Genomic DNA, 24,631 nt, shown 5'->3' with positions numbered 1-24,631 from the left:
AGTATAGAGCGAAGCGCTGGAGTATCATTTCTTGCGACGTATGCATTAACAGGACGTGCGCTATCCAGCACATGAATATCAGACACCCACTGCTTCTCCACTCTGGGATGGAGGCGGGGCCGGAATAATCAGCAATTTTCACCTAGGAGGCTTACACTTATGAAAGAAACCTTAGACGTTTTGTTGTTTAGCGATGATTATGGTGATACGACATTGAAACGGGAGGGTGAAATGTGTCACCAAGTGCCAGTACACCACATTCAAGTTCTTTTTCGCAAATCAAGTTTTTATGTTCCGATTATTACAAATTGTCCGCAGGGCTTTTTTTTTTATTTCAAGCAGAATTTGTTCAATTGACCCATGGCGTGTATCACATTTCTACTTCTCATTCTGTATTGCCCACCGAGGCTGAACTTAAGTAGCGGCAGCACGGTAGATCGAATTGGGTGTTTATTTAATCTACAAATTTCGCTAACCACCTTTAAACTAATTACTATATGGCAAATATTGCAATTTACGAATGTTAGCCGGTCATTTCGCAAGGCATACCCACTTGGAACGAATAATAAGGATAGGATAAATTTTGAGACATGGAATTACGAAATTTGTGTCTAAATTTATTCGTGCCGCAGTAATCTTTAACCTTCGATTCACAAAAAAGGCGTTTTACTAAGAAACAAAAATAAGTTGAACAACAGTGCATTTTACTGCAACCTTGACAGTGCGCATGAAAATTTCTGCTAGTACGAAAGTCCGTTCTAAAGGTTAGTGCCTTGTGAAATCACTAGCTTCAGCTCGTAGTTGCAATATATACACTACACTAATCACTTAAGAACCTGATTTGCGAAATTTTATAATTTGACAATTATATATTTTGTTTTCCAATGTAAATAATGTATGCCTTTTGAGTGATCCAGCTGAATTATTGGGTTACGCTATATGCCTCAGGTGATTTGAAAAAAAAATTGAAAAGGAACAACACATGAGCACGCTTAAACACCTTAAGCCCATGCGTACGCTATCCAGGAGCAGTCTACCTGTTTTTATTTGACGTCACTCTGTTATTCTCCAATTAGGCGCCACTAATCTTCCAACCGTATCTTCCTTACTTTCACCACGATAATGTTCACGACGCTCATTACGTAAAGTCTGGGGTTTTAGGCCCACACCGCACGTAGACTTGCAGACGTGCTCAAGCTCGCGCCTACGCGCCTAGCGCCTGCCGGGCCTCGCGAGGAATGGCGGTTTGCATCCACAAAGACGCGCGACAACGCGCGTTCACTAGGCTCACTCATAGACGCCTTCGCAGACGGCGCTTCTTACTCTGTCATTAAAGGTGTTTCAAAATGCGTCGATAGCTATAAACGTAATTGTTATATTTGTATAGCTGTTAGATCAGCACAAAACGGAAAGAAGCACTTCCTTGCATGATAGCAATCTGCTTCGCCGCGGGGTTGAATGTACCGCGCCGCAGCTGCGCAGCCAGGCGCACCGACGCGAAGCAGCCCAAGCCCGATAACACAGAGGAGCTGTTCCCCGAGGTCACTCTGCGTTTCGACGCGTACGAGCCGGGCCACACCGTCTGCGCTTGTGTGGGCGCGGGGGAACCAGCTTGCGCGCGTCCGCAAGCGTATGCGTGGTCTCGGCTTTCATTCCAGAACATGACCCGATTATGAGGCGCGCCGTAACCGGGGACTACACATCAGTTTTGCCGGCATGCCTGGGGTTATATAAAGCACGGCCTAAATTTAAGCACGCGAGCGCTTTTTTTTTTGCCTACACCCTAAAAACAGTTTTTATTTATTTCAAGTAACTGCAGCGCCCAATGGCATTATTGCAGGGGGGAATACACAGTGTACATAAGCTCGACAAGATACAGAACTGGTATACCAAAAAATAACACAATAGAAAAGCTCACGCCGCCATCAGTTCAGCAGAAATGCTCTGAACGATGCTTCACTGCGACAATGAGCAATTTCCTGCGGTAGCTGATTCCACTGTGATATTGTGTGTGGAAAAAATGAGTGCTTGAAGACGTTTGTTCTACAAACAAGTTCCCATATTTTTAAAGAGTGGTCACTTCTGTGAGATAAGAAATGAGGAGGTAAAAGGTAAGTTTCTCTATCTATTTCAAGCATACCGAAATAAATTTTAAAAAGCATTTCTAATCTGATGTTTTGTCTGCGTGTGCTTAATAATTCCCAACCCAAGTTATCCTGAAGTGCTGTAATACTAGAAGTAAAGTCATAGTTATTACAGACAGAACGGGCTGCGCGGTTTCGTACATGCTCGAGCATATTAGGCAGAGTTTTGGTTTGCGGGTCCCAGGCCATACAGGCATACTCTAATATGGGTCTTACGTTCGAAAAATAAAGTAGTTCTTTAATTTTGGGAGGAGCTAACCGGAAGTTGCGTTTAGCAAAATTTAGCATTTTACAGGCTTTCGCTGTAACATATTCAACGTGCTTAGTGCAAGTTGAATTGGATGAGAAATAAACACCGAGATACTTATACTGAGTTAGTCGCGATAGCTGGACATTGTCTAATGTATAATGAAACAGATATGGATTTTGTTTACGTGTAAAGGACACGTACTGACACATACTGGGGTTCAAAGACATTTGCCACCTAACACACCAGCGTGTTATGCAGTCCAAATTGCGTTGCAAACACTCGTGGTCAGTGGCAGACCTAATGCAGTGATAAATCACACAATCATCCGCATACAGACGCACTTTGGATGGCACAACCTGAGCAATGTCATTGATGTAGACCAAAAACAGCAATGGCCCCAAAACAGATCTCTGGGGAACTCCCGATGTAACAGCAACATTATCAGATTGTGAGCCATTAATTATAACACGTTGCATGCGTTCTTGTAGATAACACTTAATCCAATCAAGCAATGAAGGAGAGACACCGAGGGATGATAGCTTATACAGCACTAAAACTTGGGGAACAGAATCAAATGCCTTTCTGAAATCCAGAAATATACAGTCAGTCTGTACACCGAGATCGAATGAATGAAGAAGATCGTGGCTGAATTTTAGGAGCTGTGCCGAACAAGAATGACCAAACCTAAAACCATGCTGATATTCGCTAAATTATTATATTTTTCTAGATTTATTATTATCGCACTGTATACAATGTGCTCCAGTGTTTTACTACACACACTCGTTAGAGAAATTGGCCTGTAGTTGCACAAAATATGTTTGGGCCACTTTTATGGATTGGTACCACGTTTGCAACTTTCCACTCTTTAGGTAAACAAGAAGTACTTAACGATTTCTCAAAAATAATAACCAGATAGTGGGCGATTGTGTGAGAACAAGCCTTTAACACATAGAAAGGTATGCCAGCAGGACCACTAGCCGAAGAAGCATTTATATTGCCAAATAACTTAAGTATAACAGCATGTGTGACGACCAGTTAGGCATAGGTTCCCCGCAGGGGCGTCTGCGTAAGCAGGCGTTAGGTGCGTTGCGACACCCCGTACCCGAGCACACGAAGGTTGGAACCTCCCGCGTGTAGCCGTGCGCGGGTTAGCCGTGTCTGGGGAAAAGGGGATCCTGGAGGTTGAGCCGATGCTGGGTGTTTGGACCTTTAAGGCCCCCCCGGCGGAGGCAACACACCGCTTCGGCCTCGGCTTCACATAGACGGCATCTCCAGGCTGACCCACCTGGAGGAAATCGGCAGTCACCTTTTCCTGTCCTTCTCTTCAATCTTCGTCTTTCTCTCACTTTCAATCTTTTCTGTCTTCTTTTCTTCTTACTTCCAGACTTCCAGGTGGCGAGGGTTAACCTGGTGTAGTTATCCAACCTTGGGTATCGTATATTAGGTTATAGCGGCGATGCATGGCTGGCGTCTGCAGGTATTCTTCCAACCTTGTAGCGTCCCCTTGTTGGGCTCGGTAGTGGGTGGCCACCATCGCCGCCGAATTTTCCAATTTTTTATGGCTGAAGCTTTTCCCCTATTACCTGATCGCTTCCTGAAGAGGGGGCGCACCGATGAATCATTCAGCTTTTTTATGCAACCAAAATAATCCTTTCCCAAATACCACGTTGTTCACAGTCAACACGAAACTAAGACAGTCCGAATGATATCACCTTTTCTTGTAGCCAAATCCCTCACAGAAGCAATAAGCCCAGGTTATAAAGTAACGAAGATAGGAAGCGGTGATCTTCTCGAAGTTCGCGACAAGCCGCAATACGACAGACTCTCGAAACTTGTAGCGTTTGGGGACATTCCCGTCTCAGTACGCCCACACAGGACGATGAATACAGTGCGCGTGGTCATCTCGGAAGATGACCTTCTCGAACTTAGTGAAAGTGAATTACGTGAAGGATGGCAAGAACAGAACGTTGTCAAAGTGCAAAGGATTAAAATGAGACGAGATAACAAAGAAATACCAACTAGGCATATAATCATAACTTTTGGGACCAGCATTCTTCATGAATCAATCGAGACCGGTTACTGCAAGCTACGTGTCAGGCCATACATTCCAAACCCGCGTCGATGTTTTAAGTGTCGACGTTTTGGGCACGGGTCCCAAACCTGCAGAGGGCGTGCTACTTGTGCCAAGTGTAGCTCCATCGAACACTTTTCGGACGTTTGTAGTTCAGCAACCCACTGTGCCAACTGTGAAGGAGACCACCCTGCTTACTCGCGATCCTGCCCTTCGTGGAAAAAAATAACAAATAATAGAACTCAAGGTGAAACTAAATCTGACTTTCCCAGAGGCACGCAAGCGTTTCTATTCCAATAATCAGACCAGTCCTTCTTACATCGATGTGGCGCGCCGGGGGGCCGCGCCACCTCGTTCGGCGGCCGCCCAAGTAACTCGGAGAGTGACGCTGGTCACGCCGTCCGCCCCCCTCACTGGAACAGCCAGCGCTGTTCCGTCTCCCGCAAATGAGGGCCAGCAGACCTCTGGGCCTGTTGAACCCAGGGCCTCTGCCGATGCAGATCGGCCCACCACTCCCGCGAAAGTGCTTGCTCCGCGGGCAGTATCCACCGCCTCAGACGAGGTGATGGATACGAGCACAAACCTTGCGTCTCAGGCGCCCAAGGAACGGCGCAGCTCCCTCGAGCGCGTCCAGAAGATTGAGAGATTTCGTTTCATGGAGCCTGGAAAGGTCTCGTGAGATAATCTAATCTATATTTCTTAGACACACAGCACAAAACACATACATTACGGATACACAGATAATACAATGGAATGTCAGGGGTTTACTCCACAACCTAGACGACATTAAGGAACTCTTACATAAGTACAGTTCAAAGGTGCTGTGTGTCCAAGAAACACATATTAATCCTTCACGCACGAAATTTGTCCGGCAGTATACAGTTTATCGAAAAGACCGCAACGACGCCCATGCCTCGCCTGGCGGTGTGACAATAATAGTAGATAAGGGTGTTGCTTGCCGGCAACTACAGCTTAAAACACCCCTAGAGGCAGTTGCAGTCCGTGCGGTACATTTTTAATAAGTTGATCACAATTACCTCTGTATACACCCCCCGAACTACCGACTTTCAAAATCAGAATTTCACACCTTTATCTATGAACTGCCCGAACCCTACATTTTCGTTGGAGATTTTAATGCACATAACACCCTTTGGGGAAGCCGTCGTTGTGATGCCAGGGGACGCTTAGTAGAAAGCCTCCTCTTCGCTACAGCTGCATGCTTACTAAATAATAAAGGGCCTACATTCTACAGCGTGGCGAACAAAACATTTTCATCGATCGATTTGAGCATTGCATCTGGTACACTCGTACTGTATCTAGAGTGGAACGTGCTTAACCCATATGGGAGCGACCATTTTCCAATTATCATAAAATCAACAAAACATGATCAATGCTTCCCATGCGTCCCTCACTGGATAGTCGAGTCAGCCGACTGGAAACGTTATAAAGAACTCACCCGCATGACCTGGGAAGACATCTCTGCTCTTCCTATTGATGGTGCCGTGGCATATCTGACAGCATTTATTGCTGAGGCGGCGTCACTGTGTATCCCTGAATCAAATGGATCGCCCACTAGGCGACGTGTTCCCTGGTGGAATGCGGAGTGCAAAGAAGCTCGTAAAAATCAAAATAAGGCTTGGAGTCACCTTCGAGAATCTCCAACTGCCAAGAATCTTATTAATTTAAAGAAAATAAAGTCACTAGGTACAAGAACACGCCGCCGGGCCAAACGGGAAAGTTGGGAAAAATACATCAGTAGCATCAATTCATATACAGACGAACGGAAAGCCTGGAATAGGGTCAACAAAATAAAAGGCCGCGAAACTCATCCTCTACCTTTAGTAAACACACAAGGAGACACTATTGAGGACCAAGCTGATTCGCTAGGGGTACATTTCTAGTACATCTCGAGTTCATCCCATTACTCAGATACATTTCTCAGATATCAGCGACAAGCGGAACGACAGCCTCTGAACCAGAAATGGAATAAAAATGAACCATACAACCGGCCATTTAACACGGTGGAATTTCAGGCTGCACTGAACTGTTGCAATAAATCAGCTCCTGGAGGCGATCGATTAGTTTATGAGATGATTGAACACCTACACGCCCAAAACACACAAAACACTACTATCACTCTTTAATTCCATATTCTCTGCCAGTTACAGTCCATGTACCTGGAAGCAATCAGTTGTAATTCCTATTCTTAAAGAGGGCAAGGATCCAGCTTCGGTCTGCAGCTACAGGCCTATAGCCCTGACAAGCTGCCTATGCAAGCTCTTTGAGAAAATGGTAAACAGACGCCTAATTCATTATCTTGAAAGCAACAAAATAATAGACCCCTTGCAGTGTGGTTTTAGGCAGGGTTGATGTACGACAGATCACCTTGTCCGCATGGAGGCGAATATCCGAGATGCCTTCGCGCACAAGCAGTTTTTATTAGCCAATGCACACTCAGGTGCCTGGTTTGCGACGGCGACCACGCAACCGGCACGAAAGATTGCAAGCTGCGACTCAAGACGGCCGGAGAGCTGCGAGGGCGACCCCCTCAGAAAGGCCAGCGGCAGCGCCGGAGCCGGAGCCGATGGCGACGCCCGAGATGGTTCAGCTCGGAGGGCGACAGGGGCCGATCCCAGAGCCACAACGGGGCCGGGTACGAGGACCAGTCGCGGAGCCGAAGCAGGGGCCGGAGCCGAGGACGGAGTCGAAGCCGTAGCGGACCCAGGGACGAGTCCTTCCCACCCCTGGGGAAGCAGAACGGCAGCCCGGGGCAGCAGAAGCAACAACAACAGAAGAAAGGCGGAGTCCAGGTGAGCTGGGGAGCAGGCCCTCCCAAATCATTGTTTCCGCACTCGGATCAAAACAACCAAACAAACAACGAAAAGAAACTAGCTGAGGAAAATAGAGCACTCAAAAAAGAACTTGAGCTCTGCCGAGAAGAAACGCGGCAGCTAAAAAAGAGAATAGACGACCTAATAAGGGAAATGCAGTTACAGAGGCAAGGCGGGAACTCACCGAGGCGAACGCCGAGCCCACCAGTAGAGCAGACCACACAACAATCAGAAGAACAGAGTCTTAGAAACGAACTAAAAAGCTTCATGCATACAATGCAGAATCAAATGTCACAAATGCAACAGAAAATAGCCTTGCAAGAGCAAAACTTCCGCAGTTACGTAAAAAACCAAAACACACAGAGAACCACTAATGACGCCAGAGACAGGCTCTTTAACGAGAGAAGATTCGGACCAGAAAGCCAAAGTAACAACAACAACAATACATCATGGCAGGACAAAACAAACTAGAAATATGGCAATGGAACTGTAGGGGATACCGGCGAAAGCAGGGACTCCTACAGCAGTACATAAACACTAGAGACAAACCACCAGACATTATTATGTTACAGGAAACTAATACAACACCCACCCTAAAAGGATACACGTGCCAGGAGAGCGGACGCACCGCAACCCTCATTAGCAACAAGATAGTCACCATAGCACACAAAGGAATTGAGAACACGAAAATCGAACACATAATAACTGAGATAATACCCAAAAAGAAGCACAAAGCTAAAAGCACATTTATAGTCAATCTATACAGTCCCCCCAGGCAGAAAGACGGCGACTTCGGCAAACTCTTTGCAGAAGCAAACATGCTAGCCAAGTCAAACACCCTAATAATTGCGGGGGATTTCAATGCTAAAAGCCCGAGCTGGGGATACCAGAAAACCGAAAAGAAGGGGCAGCAAATATGCATTGCGGCAGAAAACACAGGCTGCGACCTCTTAACAGACGAAAATCAGCCAACGCGCCAGGGTAATAGCGTTAGCCCAGACACCTGCCCATATCTAACATTTGTTAAAGGAGCAAAGCAGGCCGAGTGGGAGAACCTGCTGGAGAACCTAGGCAGCGATCATTATGTACTGAAAACTACAATCGAAGCGAAGAACGTAAAAAGAAAAATCGGCACAGCCCATATCACAGATTGGCACGCCTTCCGTAAGCACAGCGACCAACTAAAAAGGGAAATCACCTCGATAGAGGAATGGAGCCAACAACTAAAACAGATACAAGAACTCTACACACGGGAAATAGATAGAACAGAACAAACACCGGAGGTGGACCGGCGGCTACTCGGGCTATGGGAGGCGAGACGCGGGCTCACAAAACGCTGGAAAAGACAAAAGCTAAGCAGGAAACTCAAGAAGAAGATAGCAGAGATCACTAAGAAGGCAGAAGAGTATGCAACACAGCTAGCCAGGCAAGAGTGGCAGCAGTTCTGCAGCTCACTGAACGGCACGCTTAGCACAGCCAAAACGTGGCGCATACTAAAAGCCCTCATGAACCCAACCAAAACGAAAACAGAAAGCGGCAAAGCAATCCAGAAACTGGTCCACCAGCACGAAGGCTCCGACGAGGAACTATTGGAGGCAGTGCGTGTAAAATGTTACGGCAAAGACAATCCCAAAGGCTACGACGGGGAGTATCTGGGGACAGAGAACCCCCACATGGACAGACCGATTACAAGAGAGGAAGTTTACGCGGCAATTAGAGCGACAACCAAAAACACAGCCGCGGGCGCCGACAAGATCAGAAACTCCCTAATACGCAACCTCAGCGACGAGGCGATAGATCAGCGCACAGCATACCTCAACACACTGTGGGCAGAGGGCACGATACCGAAGGAATGGAAGCACGCTGTCGTGGTGATGATACCTAAACCCGGCAAAAAGCTTCAGATTGAAAACCTGAGGCCCATCTCCCTCACCTCGTGCCTCGGTAAACTCTACGAAAGGATAGTCACCAGAAGAATCCAACACCACCTGGAGGACAAGGAGCTATACCCGCACAGCATGTTTGGCTTCCGGGCGAACCTGTCAACACAGGACGTCCTGCTACAGATAAAAGAAGAAGTCATAAACACGTCACCCAGAGCAGGCGAAAACGTTATCATGGCCCTAGATATCAAAGGGGCCTTCGACAACGTTAGCCACGAAGCCATCATGGAAGGACTGAACAACGCCAACTGCGGCAAGAGAATCCACGACTACGTGAGGGCCTTTCTGACCAAACGCACGGCAACGGTGGGATTGGGGGATCTGCGAAGTGACATCTTTACCACCGCACGCAAAGGCACGCCGCAGGGCTCCGTGATCTCACCAATACTCTTCAACATCGCAATGATCGGACTGGCTCGACGACTCAGCAAGATTGATGGCATCCAGCATGTAATATATGCTGACGACATCACGGTCTGGGTCAATCGAGGCTCCCTGGGGCATAAGCAAGAAAAATTGCAGGAAGCGGCCGAGTGCGTGGAAGAATACGTCAGAGCAAGGGGCCTGGCGTGCTCCACCGAAAAATAAGAAATCCTGAGAGTGGGAAGAAACCCCACCAAGGAAGAACTAATAGTAAAACTAGACGGACAAAACATACCTGAAAGGAGCATGATACGCGTCCTAGGCATGTGGATTCAAGGAAGCAAGAAATGCAGCCACACAATCAGCTTACTAAAAAAATCGACAGAACAAGTAAGCCGAATGATAACGAGGGTATCTCAAAGAAGAAGCGGAATGAGAGAAGAAGACACAATCAAGCTGGTCAGAAGCCTAGTGGTCAGCAGAGTCACGTACTCGCTCCCGTACCAGAACATGACCAAGCACGAAAAAGAACAGACGGAAACGCTACTAAGGAAAGCGTATAAGACGGCGCTACATCTGCCTAGAAACATGCCCAACGATAAACTGTTACAGATGGGCCTAAGCAACACTTTCGAAGAACTCGCGGAAGCGCAGCTCATTGCACAGATCGCCAGGCTCCAGCAGACTGCCACCGGCCGCAAGCTCCTAAAAAGAATGGGGCATAACACAGACGGAATAGAGGATCGGGCCGCTAGCATCCCAGACAGCGTTCGCCAGACACTGGAGGTTAGCCCCCTACCGAGAAACATGGACCCGAATCTTCACGCCGCCAGAAGGCAGGCACGAGCAGATTTCGTGGAACGAAACCTAGCCGCACTAGAAAACACAGTATACACAGACGCGGCCGTATACCCATGGGACCGCAACACTAGAATGTTTAGAGTCGCGGCAGCAGTGGTAAACCACACGGGAGAACCAATTAGCTGCGCGACCCTGAGAAACTGCACGGTAACGGAGGGGGAGGAAGTCGCCGTAGCTCTAGCGGCGGTTGATGGTTACCGCAGGAACAAATCTCTGATAATTCTAACTGACTCCAAAGCAACATGCAGGAACTACACACAAGGCAGAGTTAGTAAGGAAGCACTGAGAATCCTCCTCAAAACAGAGCCTCCTAACAAAAAGATAAAACATAGGATCTTCTGGATACCGGCACACACCGGGATAGAGGGCAACTCAAGGGTGGACCGCCTAGTTCGCGAACTCACGCACCGAGCAGGGCAGTCGGAAACCCTAGAGGCCCCCTTAACGGTGGAGCCGACGTATGCAGAAATACTTAACTACTACAGAGGAAGGAGACTTAAATACCCCCCACCCCACACATCCCTCACACAACATGAGGCAGTAAGCTGGCGAAGACTGCAAGCAGGTACGTTCTTCAACCTGCACACATTACACAAAATGTTCCCTACCCAGTACAGGGATACATGTCCGTGGTGCGGAACAACCCCCACGTTATACCACATCACGTGGGAATGCAAGCGTAATTTCGCATTACATAAAGTAAATAACCCAAGTGCGGAACAATGGGAGGGTCTGCTCACCAGCAGCGAGCTCGCAGCCCAACGGGCAATTGTGCAGCACGCCTGCGAGGCAGCAAGACTCAGCGGTGCCCTGGAATAGGGGCGCCGACCTTGTGAAGCGGCCAGGACTCAAAACATGAAGACACCGGCCCACCGCTAATCTCTCTGAGATATAGAGAAATAAAGTTTTTCCATTCCATTCCATTGGATATGGAAAAGACATACGACACAACCTGGCGTTTTGGAATTCGTGATCTGGCTTGTATGGGTGTCAGAGGCAATCTTTTGAACCTGATTCAAAGCTACCTCGCTAATTGTACGTTCCATGTGAGGGTTGATAAAGTGCTATCTCGTCAATTTACGCCGGAAACAGGTGTGCCACAAGGTGGTGTACTGAGTTGCACGCTCTTCATCGTAAAAATGAATTCCCTCTATAGCGTCATACCACGAAGAATGTTTCATTCAGTGTATGTGGATGACGTACAGACAGGATGTAAATCATGCAATATTTCTATCTGTGAGCGACATATACAGCTTGGCCTTAAGAAAATATCTAATTGGGCTGACGAGAAAAAAGCACATGCATTCTATTCTCCAAGAAGAGGTATATTACCTGACCCTATTGTCCATCTTAATGGTCAGCCGCTATCTGTCAGCCACAAACATAAATTTTTAGGAATCATCTTAGACTCTAAACTAACATTTGTCCCTCACCTTAGGTATCTGAGACTGAGATGTCTGAAGACAATGAATTTACTAAAGCTCTTGTCCCGCACATCTTGGGGAAGTGACAGGAGATGCCTTTTGAGCCTCTACAAAAGCCTTATACGCTCCCGCCTCGACTATGGAGCAATAGTATATAACTCTGGTGCGCCTAGTGCTTTATAGATTCTAGATCCCATTCACCACTTGGGTATGCGCCTGGCTACAGGCGCTTTTAGGACAAGTCCCGTAGAAAGCCTGTGTGTGGAGTGTAATGAATGGCCATTACATCTCCAAAGGACATATTTCATTTTTTCCTATACTCTCAAGGTCAAATCAGACGTGAATCATCCATGTCACTCATCTATTCATGAAGTGTCTACAGCCAGGTTATTTCGTAACCGCCCAGCTATTAGAGCTCCGTTGAGCCTTCGTTTGACAACACTGGCAGAAGAAACAGGTGTCTTAGTCCCAGAGAATGTACTAATGGCACCCACTGGCCAGCTCCCACCATGGAAATGGCAGACCATTGAATGCGACGTCTCTTCCGTAGAAATATCTTAAGAGGGCGCCAGAAGCACATATACAATTCCATTTTCGTGAACTTCAGGTGAAGCACTCCTGTACAGAATACTATACACACGCTTCCAAGTCCTCTAAAGGAGTTTCTTACGCAGCTCTGGGGCCTTCATTTTCAGTATCCGGAGCATTAAATCCACACACAAGTATAGTTACAGCTGAAGCCTAGGCTATACTATTGGTTGTTCAAAACATAAGGCTCACAAAACTTGCTAGGGCTATTGTGTTTACAGATTCATTAAGTGTAGTCAGAGCCCTACTTCGCCCAAGAAAATATAAAAACTCAGTAGTGAGCTCTACAGTCTGTTGTGCTCCCTATGTATGTGCAATCAAGTGATTGTCATATGCTGGGTACCTGGTCACAAAGGTATAAAAGGCAACGAAGCTGCTAACCAAAGCGCTAGGTCAGTAACTTTTAGCGACGCAGATTCAAATATCCCCATCCCTGCCACAGACCTAAAGCCTTTTATACGCAGTAAATTGAGGAATAATTGGCAAGGCGACTGGGATACACAAGCAATGAATAAGCTTCACATAATAAAACCAAAACTGGGGAACTGGATAAATGGGAAAATAGCAAGGTACAAGGAAGTACTTCTTTGCCGATTAAGGATAGGCCACACATACGGTACCCACTCTCATCTCTTGACTGGGGGCGATCCTCCAACTTGTGTTAAGTGCGGCAATAGTCTCACAGTCCTCCATGTTCTTATTCAGTGCCCTGCAATAGAAACAGAGAGGAAAAAGTATTTCCCTGCTGCATATCGCGAGAATTTACCCCTTCATCCTGCATTTTTTCTTAGCGATGAACCGCTTTTTAATCTGTAAACAGTCTTAAAGTTTTCAGCCGAAACGGCCACCCTGAAAATAATCTGGCCAGGCAACTTTTAGCACACGACTAACAGCCCTGCATTGAAGGGCCCTCTTGAAACTCTGGTGTCAGTGTTAAGTTTTATTGCATCATGTTTTAACGAAAGCCCATTGCCATAGCCCACATCAAATCCTAGTTACCGTCATTATTTTAGCACCTATATATTCTACTCCACTTGCAGCGAAAGCTTTAGGCCCTTTTACAGCCATATCACATCTACGACGATGAGTTCATTGTGCACGTCATCTACAATACATCGTCAACATTACCACCTGTCATGGCGCTCTTTGGCCAAACCTGACCCTTGCGCCATAAAACACCACACATCATCATCATCATCACCAGTTAGGCATAGGTTCGAACACATTGTCGGGAATACGCGTAATTCATTATGACAGGGAGTTGTGAAAGAAGATTGGAAATAAAGTTGAAGCAAGAAGCTTTATCCAAATCATCAGTAAGAAGTACACTACCGTTTTTTTATGCTCGGGATGCCAACTGATTCTTTGCTAATTGTTTTTAAACACTTTGACATTTATTTCGGGTTATTTTGTAACTTCAGGCCCAATGCTAAGAAGTATTTTTCCTTAGCAATCTTGTTTTTTACTTTTCCAACCTTGTAATATCTTTTCCAAGGGTTTTTAGCATTACAAATACAGAAGGGTTACGCTGCTTTCTATAAGCATTCAGAAGACGATGTCTCTTATTATTCAATTGCTTGACTTCCCGAGTCACCCAAGGCTTATCACTATGTTTTTTTGCAGACAAATGCTTCCATGGAACATGTGTGTCAACCAGGTGCTTTAGTGTGGAGGAAAATGTATCCCATAGGGTATTGCAATCTGCGGACTGAGCTAAATGACTGAATTCCTGCAGGAGTATGGTAACATCATTAGATAATGAAACATAACTGCCTTTCTCAAAAAAGTATACCTTCCTTGGGTGATCATGTGCACATGAGAAGGGGACAATCTGCACATGCGCCACAATGCAGTGATGGTCACTAATACCGGGAATTACGGCGTTATCAGACACAAGCAATGGCTGGTTTGAAAAAAGCAGATCTTAGACAGATGAGCTATTCGGACCACACCTAGTAGGTTCAGTAACAAACTGATAAATATCATTGGTAACTATTGCCTCACGGAATGCTATAGACAGAGCGAAATAGCAAGGACAGGCTTATAGTGAACCCACCTCACGTCAGGCATATTGAAATCACCGCCAATAATATAGTCATTATTTACTGTAGAAAGAAACTCGGATACGGTTGTCAAGGTCTGAGGCGATGTGGAAGCGGGGGAACGGTGAAAGGAGCCAACTGTCAGCAACTGTCGAGTTTTTAAATCGGATATTGCGCCAAACTGACTCGGGACAATCAGTTGGGATTAACACGGGAGATGATTGCAAGCACGAATCAACAAGTAGAAAGACACCACCGCCATGCACATTGCGATCGGAACGGTAGACGTGAAAACCAGTCGGAACAACTTCGGAACTACCAGCAGATTCTTCGAGCGAAGACTCCGTACCTATAAGCACGTGGGGTTTTACTGAAGAGGTCAGAGTAGCAAATTCATCAGTTTTGTTTTTTACACTTCCGCAGTTCACGATTAAAATGGTAAGCGCTGAAATTGGATGACCGCAACGTCCCGTGCGCACACATTGCTTTGAGGACTGATTGTTCGGGCACCACCCCTTCCGCTACGTTTTTCAATTCAACAGCAATATCCTGAGTACCATCATAAACGTAGCACTTCTTATCAATGAGTAGTTTATCGTATCGAAGTTTGAAAGAGCAATTCAATGTTTTTGCATAACTTGCAAGTTTAGATCCCGCAAGCCTGACGTCAGGGCTGAGATCCTCACGGATCGCAAAGTTAGTGCCCTTAAGCCTGATACCACGAGATAGGATATGTTTCTTATCCTTGAAGTTAACAAACCTAATAATGATAGGCCTGTTTTTGCTTCCCTGAGATTTACCAAGACTGTGAGCACGCTCTATACTTTCTGGAGTTCTCTGTTCATCCAGTTGCGTTTCGAAGAAAGACTACTTTTTCCTCCGATGCACACCATGTCTCATCGGCTGAATCATCCAGGCCAAAACTAATGAGGTTGTTTCTTCTGGATCTGTTGCTCCCGTTATCAAGTGACGCCCTAAGCTTCATCATATCATGATGAAGGGCGTCAAGACCGCACGGAGCTGGGGCTGCATTGAGCGTATCAATCTGTTTGAGAGAACGCCTATCAGTTTCCAGAAGATTCACCCTGCTAACAAGGGCTTGTAGTGACGTGTTCAGTACATTTTGCTGTTCTTTAGCAACTTGTATTTCCTGATGAAACCTCGCCCGATTCATTTCCAAGCCTTTAACAACTTCAAATATTCCAGTGATTTTGGCACTGTCAGAACCTGTAGGTGCAACATTGGTTCTGGGGCCAGGGTTACTCTCGATATCTCCCGAGAGCATTAACAGGACACTCGATACAGCAACAACAGAAACCAACCCTACAAGGCAGTTTCGCGAAACATATAGCAAGTTGGCAGGGCACGACACCGCTACTGTACAACGATTAGAGCTACGATAACACTTGGCAGGTTGTAAGTAACTGACCTGTGCGTAGAATGGGTGTGACAACATAGCAAGAGCGACGTCGTGCCCCGGACGCTCAGCTGACAAGTGCTGCTTATATATCCGCCCCTCGGATTGCGTGACGCTGCAAGGCTTTGGTTGCCAGGTGAGATCAGATGTCGCAGTCAGTCTTGGATGTTGGCACGGAATGTGCTGGGAGCGGTGAAACTCAGCCAGCAGATCGTCATCGATGAAGCTCGTCGAAGGCCGCACCAGTGGCAAGGGAAGGCCCGGCGTAGCGAAGCCCCCGAAGGAAGCTTTCAGGAGGGACAGCGCCAAGACCTGTGCGTAGAACGGGTGTGAGAACATAGCCAGAGCGGTGTCGTGCTATCGTGATGTCGTGGAAACGCTGCGCTCATTACTTTCCTGTCGAGAATTCTCTGTCACGCTGTTAACGCGCATGCCGTTCGTAACTTCGGAGTACCGGGCTCGCAGCGTTAAAGAAAGGAAATGCGGGCAAGAGAGATGACGATCATTTTTGTGCGGCAAATATACACCCCAAAGGTTGCAACTGATTTTAGAGTGTGCATCGAAATGCGGCCGCCGCGGCCTGTATTGAACCCGCGACATGAAGCTTGGTAGCGCATTGCCATAGCATCTGGCCTACAGCGGAGGGTACTGTATTTTAATCTCTAAGGCCATAAGGAGACTGACTCCCTATTTGTCTACTTTCGGATATATAATGCGACTTTCGAACGAAGCATGTGCGACTGCCTCTACAGTATCGAGACCATGCAACACCTACAGTGGGTGTGGCGGCGCAGTGTCATCGACACCAACGATTTATGCTGGTTTGCGGTATACTGCGCGCTTCCAGACCTCGGACACCATGCGCCCACGGCCTTCACAAACTATGCGCCTAGCTGTCGTGCACGCACCGACTGTTGCGTTCGATATCGATGGGTACGCCATGTTGACACGGCGCGTAACTCAAGAGTGGAAAACGATTATAATGAGCGAAAAATAAGGCAAAATAAAGCACCCTTCTTCCTGAAATATTGCCGTCTGCGGGCACCATTCGCAAGTTTATTTTGTTCTATAATTTAAATTTTGCTGTAGAATGAAATAAATAACGTGCATTGAAGTACCTCATTGTCTTCAGGTGCGTTTGTGTTTCATTCACACCATCGGCGAAGAGGTACGCGTCAGCCATTCTTTCACAGCTATAAGCTAATGGCTAAACCCGTTGCCCTGGGTGAAGATAAATGGATGCTCCTCGGAGAACGCTGCGGCGCCTACATACATCAAACCGGGTCGCGATTGTTCTGTACGTACCGTCGCAGGTGCATCTCAGGTGCTCTTCGCAATAGAAAACCCCGATTCTGTGCACGGATTTCACCTGAAGCACTTATGAGCCAACCAGGCCCTGGCCAGTACGACAGATAGTGAACTCGCAAAGTCACATTTGTAACGGTTCTCACGATGGCGTTTCACCTGACACCGCTTGAAAATCTCACGACCGAGCAACTTGTACTTATCGCTGAACACAGGAACAGGAACGGTTTTCACGCTCACTACACTGTACGTATGGACAGTCCTAGTGCCTCGAAAAAAACTTTTAGTATTCGTTAAATGATTCCGTTCATTTTGTACTTGTTTTTCATATATATATCTACAAAAATCATCCTTATTGAATTTTTAATGCTAAATTATTATTGCTGTAACAGTGAACAGAACACATTAACTTCAAGTGCCTCCAGAATGCTTCAATGAAGTCAATCTGCTAAGTCTGTTACACTCGCCCGATCCTTTCTATGTTTCCATAGTTATGCCTGGTCGTAGTTACGAACCGAATATGGTTGTGGGTTCTTGTACAGGCACGAACACCAACACATTCACACCATACGCATGATATATATATATATGTATATATATTGGCAAAAGAGAGAGAACGCGACAAATAACACACGAAGCGTGTAGAAAGAACGGAACGTTCCTAATATTTCGTCAGCCGCCGGTGCGGCTTTTGTCGCAGTACTGCCCTTCAGAAGGCCGTTCCCACGATCGAAACATCGGTTAAGCCCTGTTTTTTTTTGTACATGCTTCTCGTCATTTTGCCCTCGTTTACTGCCTGATTGTGTGATATGACCCTTTACCGACTACTCGAGCACACGAGGGTTGGAGCCTGCCGTGGGTAGCCGTGCGCGGCTTAGCCGTGTCCGGGCAAAGGGGGTTCCTGGGGGTTGAGCCGATGCCGGGTGTTCGGACCTTTAAGGCCCCCTAGCGGAGGCAACGCACCTCTTTGGCCTCTGCTTCACATAGACGGCACCCCCGGACTGGCCCACCCGGGGGAAATCGGCAGTCACCTTTTTCCTGTCTCTCTCTACCCTCATCTTCGTCTTACTCTTCCACTTTTACCCTTTCCTCTCCTTTCATCTTTTCAATTCGCTCCGACTTTTCCTGGCGGCAAGGGTTAACCTGGTGTGGCTGTCCTACCTTAGGTATACCATATTGGGTTATAGTAACAGCATACTGTTGGCGCTGTGCAGACTTGTTTATATGTTCTGCCACGCCCCCTTGTTGCGGTCCGTGGTGGGTGGCAGACGCCGTTGCCGAACAAATAACTGTTTTACATGGTATCCTCGAACCCTTTTTCAACCGATCGTGCCTCGAAAAGCGCACGCACCGACGCAACCTCGCTATTCTGGCCCAAGAACAAAGAAACTTTCCCGAAATTCCACGTCCCTCACTGTGAGCCATCATCTACAAAAACTAGAGCAATTTCACCATTTCTTGTGGCCAAGTGGCTAAAGGAGATCATTGGAACTTGTTATGAGGTAACAGAGATGGTAAGTAGGGATTTGCTCCTCGAACTAAAAGACAAGGACCAATACAACAGACTCGCACACCTCGTAACCTTTGGTAACATCCCTGTTTCTGTGAGCGCACATCGAACTATGAGCAGAGTGAAAAGCGTAGTATGAGATGAAGACTTGATGACATTGAATGAACAAGAACTTCTGGATGGATGGAAGGACCAAGGTGTAATCCATGTGCAGCGCATCAAAATCAGACGGAATGACAACGAAATCCATACAAAGCATTTAATACTCACTTTCAGCTCAACTACCTTACCCGAGACTTAAAATCGGTTATGTAAAACTTCATGTTCGACCTTACATTCCGAATCCGCGACGTTGCTTCAAATGTCGGAGATTTGGTCACGCATGCCAGAGGTGCCGAGGGCAGCTTATGTGCGCAACGTGCGGCACAACCCGTCACCCTGCTGACGACTGCAGTAATGATGAGGTACATTTTGCGAAGTGCGATGACAGTCACACAGCTTGCTCCAGAGGTTGTCCAGCCTGGAAGAAAGAAAAGGAAATAGTTACCGTAAAAGTTAAGGAGAATATAACATTCCGTGAAACACGACAACGGATCTCGTCGTTATTATTACTGAAAACATCTTTGAAGTAAAAGAACGGGGAGCGGCACCACAACGACCTCTGGCGGCAGCCCGGGCCACGCCTAGCGTGCCGAGGCTAACGTCACCCGCCCCTACGGTGGGAGCAGCCAACGCTACCCTGCCATCTCTCAGAGTGTCCACACCAGTGGCCTCTTCAAGCTGCAGCAGCCAGGGCACCGCAGAGGCCATACGGATCCTGTCAACTTCCGGCCCGGGGGGGGGGGGGGGGAGCGAAGGCTTCGTCGCTTGGCCTCGTCGATGTGCGCGACGCACACATCGCTGTATGGAGCGGGTGTCCAGTGCCTCGCAAGAGGCTATGAACACCAGTCCAAGCCAAACGGTGCAGGTAGCGTAGAAGGAACGGCGAGGAGGTTCTCTTGACCGCTCCAAAAAAGACAAAACACCAATTATGAGAACCTAACATGGCTATGTAAAATAGGTCACTCTCCTCTCTTTTCAGACACACACCACAATCTTTTTCTTTTCAACATGGACGACATCATGCAGTGGAATGTTAGAGGACTATTAAGAAACCTAGATGACATCCAAGATATTCTCTAAGTTTAATCCTAAAGTGCTGTGTGTGCAAGAAACACATCTAACTACCAAGCACACCAACTTCCTCCGACAACTCATGACTTTCCGGAAAGACCGCGAGGATGTTGTCGCGTGATCTGGTGGTGTAGCCATCATTGCTGATAGTAGTGTAGCATCTTAGGCCATGGCCGTTCGAGCCATACTTTTAAATAAACTCATTACCATCTGCTCTTTGTATATACCACCAAATTATCAGCTTCACAGACGGGACTTAGAATCATTAATAGATGAGCTCCCATAGCCCTATCTGATTCTTGGTGATTTTAATGCCCACAGTAGTTTGCGGGGCGATTCACGCTGTGATGCGCGAGGTCTCATTATTGAACAGCTGCTTGAATACGAAGGAGCCCACGTATTTTAACCTGGCTAACAATTAAGTCATACTCTGCCACAGATCTTAGTATTTTATCGCTGACGCTTTTACCCTATTTTAAATGGAATGTGCTTATTAAACCGTATGGGAGTGAGCACTTCGGAATAATCCTAAGTATTCTGAAACAAGGTCAACTTCCCCCGCAGGTCCCTCGGTGGAAGGTTGACTAAGCCGATTGGGAACGGTACCGAACTCTTACTCACATGACGTGGCCTGAGATGTCCGGTATAACCATAGATGATGCTGTTACATATTTTACAGCTTTTATACTTGATACCGCCTGTAAATGTATTACTCAAGCGAGCGGCATGGATTCCAAGCGGCGTGTTCCCTGGTGGAACGATGCATGTAGGCAAGCACGGAGGAACCAGAACAAAGCGTGGGCACTGCTTCGCGATTCTCCAACAGCAGAAAACCTGGAAAACCTTAAGCATGTAAAATTCCAGGGAAGGAGAACGCGCCGACAAGCAAGACGAGAAAATTGGGCAAAGTTTATATCAAGCATCAACTCGTACACAGATGAGAGAAAAGTCTGGAATAGAGTGAAGAAACTCAACGGGCGACAAACATATTCCCTGCCTTTAGTAAATAGCCAAGGAGAAAGCCTGGAAGATCAAGCAAACTTTCTTGGTGCGCATTTAGAACACATATCGAGTTCCTCACACTACTCCAAAATCTTCCGAAAGTACAAAACGCGAATAGAACAGCAAACGTTAGAAAGAAAATGTGCTAAAAGTGCGGCGTACAACGAACCATTCTGCATAGCAGAGCTGCAGGCAGCACTGAACTGTTGTAATACATCCGCCCCAGGTTCAGACCGCATAATATATGAGGTGTTGAAACAACTACCTTCCGAAACACAAAAACCCTCCTTTCCATTTACAACGTTATATCGTGTTACGGCGAGATTCCCTCTGTGTGGAAGGAGGCTATACTAATTCCAATTCTGAAGCATGGAAAGGATCTTTCCTCTATATCAAGGTACAGACCTATTGCATTAACAAGTTGCCTCTGCAACGTATTCGAAAAAAATGATTAACTTTCATTTACTACATTTCCTCGAATCAAATTGCTCGCCCCATAACAGTGCAGATTTCGGGAGGGTCGATCCACCACTGACCACCATCTCATACGCATCGAGGCACGTATCCGTGAAGCTTTTGTTCATAAACAGTTTTTCTTATGCGTATTCCTTGGTGAGCCACTTACCGTGCTTTACGTCCTGATGCACTGCATTAGACGCTAATAAGAAAAAGCGTTTTCCGTTACCACAGCGGTAGCAAATTCCATTCCATCGTCTAATGATAAAAGGTATAAAACCTGCCTTTAAATATCAATCCTTGTTTGAATGTTTAAAAGATGTACATATTTTTAATGTTATAGCCCCAGGAAACCCGTAGCACGGCTGATATGGTAGCTGCATTAAACGAAAGCACCTGCCTCCCAGCCATTGGGCTCAAAGGCCTTAAGGAAGCATACGTGCTATGTCCATATTCTTGCATTTTAGCCCCATGATCACTTGTTCGTACTATACGCGCCGTGCACGCCGACGGACGCGCCACTGGTGGCGGCCTTGCGCAGAACACGCGGGAGAGGAGCCTGGCGCGCGCCGTGGTTTGTTGTGTCGTTGATCGTGCTTCTCTGTCTTGTTCACGTTTTCAGAGCAAGATAGGCAACAGCATTCGCACGTGTGGGGTGGCCAAAGCTTCAGGGAATGTCTAAAAATAATTGTTGCAGGTTGGGGGACTCAAATACCGGTGAAAACGTGCCGGCGAAACGGTTCTAATCATTCCCGGAAAAGCCTCATCAGCGGAAGCAACGGCAGCAAAAATGGATCGTCGCTTCGAAGGGAAATTTCTTGTTCTCATCCTTTCCTTTGTCTCGTCGGTGTTTTTTTTTTTTCACTCGATCATAGACACGTGAGCAACGAAGTTCGTCTGCAGTGCAGCATGAGGTTCAAAGGCATTTTGCTAAAGTTCGGAATGCTGGTTGCCGCTTATATTGTTTTCCGCTTCTTTACCGCGTTGCGCTAGCTAGGCAGCACGACTGCACGAGCGCATTGCGTTGTATGTTAAAGCTACTGAAGTTTCCAAGAACTGAGATTGTTGGTTTCATGTGGCGCGGTAAATCCTCGCACCAGCTGTCGCGCACTTCATGTTTTTACATCTAGTTTATGCGTGGCTTCGCAAATGTTTAACTGTTGCTAGTTGCTCCATGGATAACTCTTGTCGATTCTTTTGAGCTGCGAAGCTTTCACCCGGCCTTGTTTGTAAAAGGTATAAGTCACGTTGTGTCTTATCAGAATGATACCAAGGAAGTGCTTCTTTAACAGCTTTATTTTTTTCGCCCGAGGGCATCTTCGATATTGTTTTCATTTTTGGAAATGTGTTTAGAAAATGGGTAGTTCTGGGCGAGAATTGCTAATAGCTGCTGCATATGGTATTTTTGTTCCATTTCTCGTTGAAAAGTTCGCGTCCCGTTTGGGAAGTCATCACACCTCGATGCTGCCTGAGCAAACTTAACACGCCGAGTGATTTGTTTGTTTCACAACGTAGTCCCTTCTTGCATGTGAGTTTTGTACTCAACTGAATTCTTTCTTATACTTACGCTGCAGACGACTAAACCTGGCCTTGCCGCCAGCGCTCAGGTACTTTAACTGGCGCTGCTCTGCCTTTAAATACATCATGTGGCACCTCTCTCTAGTAATATAAAAAAGTACTGAAGAGTTATTAAGTCTTTAGCTTTATACATTTCCAAGCAGCTCCTTCGGGGAATTTAAAATTGCACAAACTGCAGTGGGAACGGCAGTTCATCGGCGTATGCAGCAGAATTGCATCGGTGGTACAGCACTAACACGCGCTTTTATTAACGCGTGTGTTTGGTGACTTCGTTGGCTAGTGTACGCGTTTCCATCAATAAATTGGCAATTACTCTTCTTGAGGCGACTTCGACTGCAGTTATTCGGCGATGTCACATGTATTCATCGGCAGAAAAATCACAACGGCATATTCAGAGATTGTACCGTGCGGATTTATTTATATAAGTCTGCACTAACGACGAGTGCTTATTATTCAGGTACTGAAGCAGCATTGCGGCAAGGGTAGAATAAAAAAAAAAAACCATCGAGAGATCGCATCACTCAACAAAATTTATCGGCTAGTCAACATGAGCTCCACGTCATGTACATGGGGTTCATGGCGTTTGTCTGAGGGACACATGCATCTTGCACGTATGTGGACCATGTTGTCCCAAACACCGGTAACATCGTGTTCATACCCGCTCGCACAGAGGTCAGCATCTTCCCTACAGCTGTCACCGCAGAAGAAGCAGCCTGGCACCCGAACAAAGGAGAAATCGCAGCCGCGAACTTCAGCCATCCTTGCTGCAAAGGGTTGTCATCTGCTACTGCTCCCGCGTGTACTGTTGGAAGCGCCCGCTAGGTGGCTTTCAGTGGCGCCTCTATAGGCGGTGCACGAGGCGTATACCCATAGACCACTCCAGGTATCACTGTCATAATTTTATACTGTATATAGTTTTACGCTTCTACGATAGCGATTGATTTTAGGCCACTTTACAGCCACGTTACATCTCATCATCGAAACTCACCAATCAGCGCGTAACACAACATTATCAGTCATGGCACTCTTTGGCCACACCTGGCCCTCGCGCCACAGAAAAGACATATTATCATCATGACTTGAGCCAGGTGTAGTGGCAATGAACATTTCACTGAAACGGGCCTGAACACGCCGCACTGTCAACTGTGATGACGAGCATGCCGCATACTTGCGGTCCTGCCCCTCCCGGAAACAAGAAAAAGATATCGTCACAATCAAAGTAAAGGAGAATATAACGTTCAGTGAGGCTCATAGCGGGTGTCACACATGCCAACGAACAACTTTGGCGAAGCGGTGCGTCAGGGGGCGGTGTAACACGGCTTCCGGCGGCTGTCTGAGCTGCATAATGTGAGCGGCGGTGATGACCTGCCCCCTTGACGGCTGCAGCTAGTGCTGCTCCGTCATCTATGCAGAAGGGTCCATAGACCTTCGGCCTGGTGGCCTCCAAGGAGGTTAAAGAAAAACTGTAGGAGTAGAAGCTCCCGCCGCTTCTTACCCGGAAAGATGAAGCCAATGCTTGCTCCTCTTTCACCTGAAATGGAGCCTTGCCGGGTGACGTCCGCTTACAGATTATTTGATTTGGCTCTGTTATTGTTATGCTATGGTTATTAAAAATTAAAAGCTGGTTGTTCCCAACGAAAATAGGAACTTCCGAGTGTTGATGATGTTCTCCC

General features: G+C 46.8%; 1 protein-coding gene across 2 annotated transcripts in view; it reads left to right on the top strand.

Moving 5' to 3' along the window:
- The first annotated feature begins 17,259 nt into the window (after positions 1 to 17,259).
- LOC126537799 (uncharacterized) overlaps positions 17,260 to 24,631 on the top strand; it is a 213,508-nt gene continuing 206,136 nt past the window's right edge. For both annotated transcript variants that reach the window (XM_055074554.2, XM_055074553.2), the window contains exon 1: positions 17,260 to 17,485. In XM_055074554.2, the coding sequence (XP_054930529.1) occupies positions 17,387 to 17,485 (99 nt within the window). In that variant the 5' untranslated portion in view covers positions 17,260 to 17,386. The remainder of the gene's footprint in view (positions 17,486 to 24,631) is intronic.

Source organism: Dermacentor andersoni, chromosome 4 (assembly GCF_023375885.2).
Source record: "Dermacentor andersoni chromosome 4, qqDerAnde1_hic_scaffold, whole genome shotgun sequence".
NCBI classification, from domain to species: domain Eukaryota; kingdom Metazoa; phylum Arthropoda; class Arachnida; order Ixodida; family Ixodidae; genus Dermacentor; species Dermacentor andersoni.
This window is presented reverse-complemented; position numbering and strand designations above follow the sequence as displayed.